General features: G+C 52.9%; 1 protein-coding gene across 1 annotated transcript; it reads left to right on the forward strand.

Moving 5' to 3' along the window:
* Positions 1-107: 107 nt before the first annotated feature.
* Positions 108-4904, forward strand: PIGT (phosphatidylinositol glycan anchor biosynthesis, class T; the record flags this gene model as incomplete). The annotated part of the gene is made up of 11 exons (XM_009080698.1): positions 108-285; positions 1125-1252; positions 1718-1818; positions 1975-2061; positions 2320-2407; positions 2488-2585; positions 2884-3049; positions 3145-3345; positions 3863-4028; positions 4142-4225; positions 4358-4904. Coding segments are annotated over 11 exons (1550 nt in total), but the record flags the coding sequence as incomplete, so codon positions are not given.
* Positions 4905-5362: the final 458 nt, after the last annotated feature.

Consider the following 5362-nt stretch of genomic DNA (forward strand, 5'->3'; position numbering starts at 1 on the left):
GCTTGGCCAGGCTCTGATGTGACGTCAGAGGAGGGGGATCAGGGGATGAGATGACGTCAGGGGAAGGGATCAGGGATGGGCAGGGCAGGGACTAACGCTGCCCACAGTCTCTCACTACAGGCTGTTCCCAAAGGCACTGGGGCGACTGGTGTCGGCACTGGGTGTGCGGGAGCTCCACCTCGCCCTCACCCAGGGCTTCTGGCGCACTCGGTTCTGGGGGCAGCCACCCCTCCAGGCACCTGCTGGCGCTGAGCTCTGGGTCTGGTTCCAGCCCACTGTCACTGAGTAAGTACCCCAGCCGTGCATCTGTCCCTCCATGTCCCCTCTGTGGCCACCTGATCCTCCTCTCTCATGAGGCAGCCATGGTGTCTGAGTGGCCTCCTGGGCTGGAAAATGTCTGCTGGAATAAAGAGCCTGAAACCCCAGGAATAGCTCTGAAAAAACACAGAACATATCTCCACTCAGGCATGGGGCTGGGTATGGTGCTGAGGGCAAACTCTTGTTCACTAAAGGACCAAGTAATTCCCTGATGGTCTCTGTGATGACAAACCCCTCATTGTGCTAATACATCAGGGTTATATCTTGACCTCTCATCCATGACTCACTTCCTTTGACTCCCATCCAATACCTGGCACCATCTCCCTTAGCACATGACCCCTGTTTCAGCCACAGCAGCTCTTTGGGGACTCACAGAGTTCTCTCCTCCCTACAAGTGTCCCATTCCGTGTCTGCTGGTCAGATCAGCCTTTGGAGCTGCACCAAGGTGTTGCTTTAGGTCTCACAGCCCCTTCCCCATACACCATACATCACATCCTGCATGCTCCCTGCTCCTCCAGCCTCTCTCCTCACAGACCAGTTGCACCCACAGCTGTGTCCCTGGCTGTGTGACATCCTGCCAGCCCAGGGCTGTCCCTGCTGTGAATGTCCCCCAGATATCATGTGCCAGAATTAAATACCAGGAAAGCTGGGGAGTGCATGACCAGCAGCCTCTGTCTGCACATTCCCTGCAGCTCCTGTAATCCAGCATGGTCACCCTGGTGTATTTATTGAATGTTACTGATTTAGTGCTTGTTGTTCCAAGGATTTGAGCTGCTGAGTAATCTCTGGTATCTGTTCTCACACAGTGTTGACAAAGCCTGGAAAGAACTGAGCAACATCCTCTCAGGAATATTCTGTGCTTCTCTCAACTTCATTGACTCAACCAACACAGTTATTCCAACAGCATCCTTCAAACCCCTGGGCTTAGCCAATGGTGAGCCTGGCTCTGCCCTCTCACTCTTGCCTCTAGCTTTGGTTCTGCCCTGTGCCACTGCCAGGATTCCAGGTGCAGATCCTGCAATGCTTCTGGGTCTGTTAACCTCCTCCTAAAAGCATTTCCTCTCCCTACAAACAAGACTTGGATTTGAACAGAGGAATCCCACAAGCACTACATGGCAGATACTCCCAGGCCCTTGTTTGTCTCTCTGAAAAGTATTTTACAAAACAGAGAGAAGTAGAGGATTTAAGACACTCATAAAAAAAATCTGCTAGGATACATCCTTACCTATTCTTCCCAAATCACTCTGAACTGAGTGGGATCTATTCCTGATGGAGCTCATGGCATTTGGGGCATATTGAGAGGGTGGTGGGCTGTGGGGTACGTTGGGAGTGGAATGGGGCTGCTCCTGCACTCACACCTGTGGCAGTACCAGCCTGTTGACCCTCCCTCCCTGCCCAGGGACAGATCACCATCTCCTGCGATATGCCGTCTTGCCCCGGGAGGTTGTCTGCACAGAGAACCTCACACCTTGGAAGAAGCTGCTCCCATGTGGCTCAAAGGTAACAGCAAGTCCTGCTGCCTCCTTGGGCCACTCCCAACAGAGCTGGGCTTCCAACAGCAATCCAGGAGCATGCCCTGGGAATTCTCAGCAGGGCCTTCCCCTCAGTGGGAGCAGAGGGCAGAGCTGGGGCTGAGTGCCTCCTTTCTCCCTGCAGGCTGGGCTTGCTGTGCTGCTGAAGGCTGAGCGCTTGTTCCACAGCAGCTACCACTCGCAGGCAGTGCACATCCGCCCCGTCTGCAGGGTAAGCTCTGGGCCCAGGGCTCCTTCCAACACCCCAAGAGAAAATCCAAAGCCTCTTGTCACACTGCAAGATGACACACTGGTTTGCCCAGCTCTTCTGTGGTGGGTTCACAGTGTCTAACACGACTGTTGTCCTGCTTCTCTGGTCTCATCAGCATCCTGATGGGAATCTTGCAGTCTTGGTGGAGTTCCACCTCCATCCTGGTGTCCTGCCTCTCCAGAAGGTGTGATCAGAGCCACCTGTGTCTCTCTTGTCCAGGATGCCTCCTGCCTGGCTGTGTCCTGGGAGCTCAGACAGACCCTCACTGTGGTCTTTGACATATTTTCCAGTGGCCAAGGAAAGAAAGGTAAGCTCAGTGGCTGTTTGCTATGGTACTTGAGTGCCCCCAGCCTTCACTCCACCTGACACTGACTTTGCTTCCCACAGACTGGTCCCTCTTTAAGATGTTCTCTCGCACACTGACTGATGCATGTCCTCTGGCATCGCAGAGCAAAGTCTACGTTGACATCTCCCCTAAGAACAAGGTAAGTTCACAGACCAGAGAGTAGCCCCTGCTCCCTCGGTTCAGATATTTAGTGTGGCTCTGAAACATCCTCACCTCCACCCCTGCATGGCCCAACCCCTGAGAGCTCTCTGGCACTTACAAAGGGAGGTGGTTTCCTTGCTCTGAGCAGGGTTGTGGGGATGAGCCTGGTGGTGTTAGTAAGAACACTGAGCTGGCCATTGGGTGGGAAAGCTTAGGGCTAGCTGGAGGGTCTTTGCCCAGCTCTGCCACTTATTTCAAGGGGCACTTTTCCTTTCATGGTCCATTTGCTTTCTAAGGAAAAGGAGCTACTAGAAGTGACTCCCCCTCCAACATCTGTACACGAAGCTGTTGTCCAGGGAGACAGGAAAACCTACGCTGTCTACGACCTGCTGAGCCCCTCACTCTTCAACACATCTCGCAGCCTCAACGTGCAGCTGAAGTGGAAGCGGCCCCAAGACAGCTGTGAGTGAGCAGAACTTCATCTGCACTGCTGGTCAGGGCTCCAGGCCTAAAAAGCACCTGGCATGGCCCCCATTCCTGTCCTTTCTCTTCCACAGCCGACATGCCGATCCCCATCCTTCATGCCCAGCGGTACGTGGGTGGGTATGGGCTGCAGACTGGGGAGATCTGCACTCTCATCCACAACACTCACCCATACCGAGCCTTCCCCGTGATCCTGCTGGAGACTGTGCCCTGGTATCTGCGGCTCTATGTGCACACTCTGACTATCATCACCAAGGGGAAGGAAAACAAGCCAAGTAAGTAAACTCTGGGAGCACATGCCACCTTGGCACAAGTGGCTCATTCCAGAGATGGTTTAGTCCCTCCCTTGGGCCTCAGTGATCATTGGGAAACTGGATTGTGAAACAAAACATTTTAGGATGTTTTCCTGACCTTGAGTTCAGCGCTCACAGCAGATGAGACTATTAAGTCTGTTTTATAAGAGGCACATGGATGGTGTTTCATAATCCAACGAGGGGCTAAACCAAAGTGAATTAATTTCTGGAGTTCAGGAGACTCAATTGAAAACTGATGACAGGGTTTGATTTTGCATTTGTAGCTTTCCTTACAAACACCTGACTTTTATGGGTCATCATCTCTAAAGACCTGCTAGATTTAGCTTTAACACATGCATTTTGCTATGGGTGCATCTTCACTTGCCCAGAAAATCTCACAGGACAGTGGAAGCAGGAGCACCCACCCCATGAGAGATGTTCAGGCAATGTGAGATTGGACAAGATCCCTCTGGTGCCACTGACATCTCTTTGGGGTTAGGTTACATCCACTATCAGCCAGCCCAGGACCGGAGAAGGCCTCACCTCTTGGAAATGCTGATTCAGCTGCCAGCCAACTCTGTCACCAAGATCACAATCCAGTTCGAGAGGGCCTTACTGAAGTGGACAGAGTACCCACCTGACCCCAATCACGGCTTTTATGTTGGGTAACATAATCCCCTCATCCCCTTCTGGCCTTCATGTAGGACCTGCTGCCCAGGTCTCTGGGGATGTCTCTTTGCAGGCAGGACTGACACTAGCATGTCCTTTGTCTCCTTAGTTCATCTGTGCTCAGTGCCCGGGTGCCCAGCGTCATCGCCATGAAGGACGTGGATGTGGAGCAGAGCCCTCTTTTCACCTCGCTGTGAGTGTGCCTGTGCTGGGGAGCAGGGCTGTACCACAGCCTGCGTGCTACAGCCACTCTCATCCCATCTGGTGAGCATGAAGCAGTGGCCCTGTGCTGGCTGAAACTCCCTTTCCTGCTTCCACTCTCCAGGTTTCCTTCCTCTGACGGCTCCAGCTATTTCGTGCGCCTGTACACGGAGCCGCTGCTGGTGAACCTGCCGACGCCAGACTTCAGCATGCCCTACAACGTGATCTGCCTCACCTGCACCGTGGTGGCTGTGTGCTATGGCTCCTTCTACAACCTGCTGACCAGAACATTTCACGTGGAGGAGCCGAGCCGGGGTGGCCTGGCCAAGCGGCTGGCCAATGTCATCCGGAAATTCCGGGGGGTGCCCCCGCTCTGAGAGGAACCGGGGCAGCCAGCACTGGCTGTGGGGCTCTGTGGGGACACCCAGAGAGCAGAGTGCTGGTTCCACTTGCCTTGCTGGAAGCAATCTGCTCCATTTTGCTGCCTGGATCTCCCTTAGGGACCCAATAAGCTGAGAGATTGCTCCACCGTTAAGATGGGAAATGGCTCTAAGCCCACTGACTACTGAACTGCACTGCTATGGGATTGGGAAAGGTACAAGACTTCTGTTTGGGAGAGGTGTAACTTATATGCTAGGAATGATGCTGGAAGTAAACTTGAGTGTTTTGTACATTTGTGCTCCTTCTGGTTGGTTTTAATTTCTTAGTACCATGGGCAGAGTTGACCCTGTAAGTTTCTGTGGGCTGCCAAGTCTCTAGTATGCTACCTGGGTTAGCTGGTAGGAGATGCAGGCATGGCCAGGGAAGGGGTGTGATCTGCAGCAAAGAGGGGGTCATTTGTTCTAACATCTCAATTTCCACAATTGCCACGTTTCATAGCTCCATCCTGTCACCCATTACCACATTTGAGCCAGTTTGGCCAAATTAATTGTTGGCCACAGTGTCTCTCTGTCCCCTCAGCCATGGCAAGGATTTATTTTCTATCTCAGGGAAAAGCTCTTTTTTTCCAGCTTCTATTTGCAGCATTTTGAAACCCCTCCACCTGCTCATTCCTCTGGCACAGCATAAGATTCTACTCTGCCTCAGTATAAGTTTTGCATGTCTGCTGAGGCACTCCCCTGCACCAGTG

The sequence above is a fragment of the Acanthisitta chloris genome, unplaced genomic scaffold, assembly GCF_000695815.1.
Source record: "Acanthisitta chloris isolate BGI_N310 unplaced genomic scaffold, ASM69581v1 scaffold13878, whole genome shotgun sequence".
Taxonomy (NCBI): Eukaryota; Metazoa; Chordata; class Aves; order Passeriformes; family Acanthisittidae; genus Acanthisitta; species Acanthisitta chloris.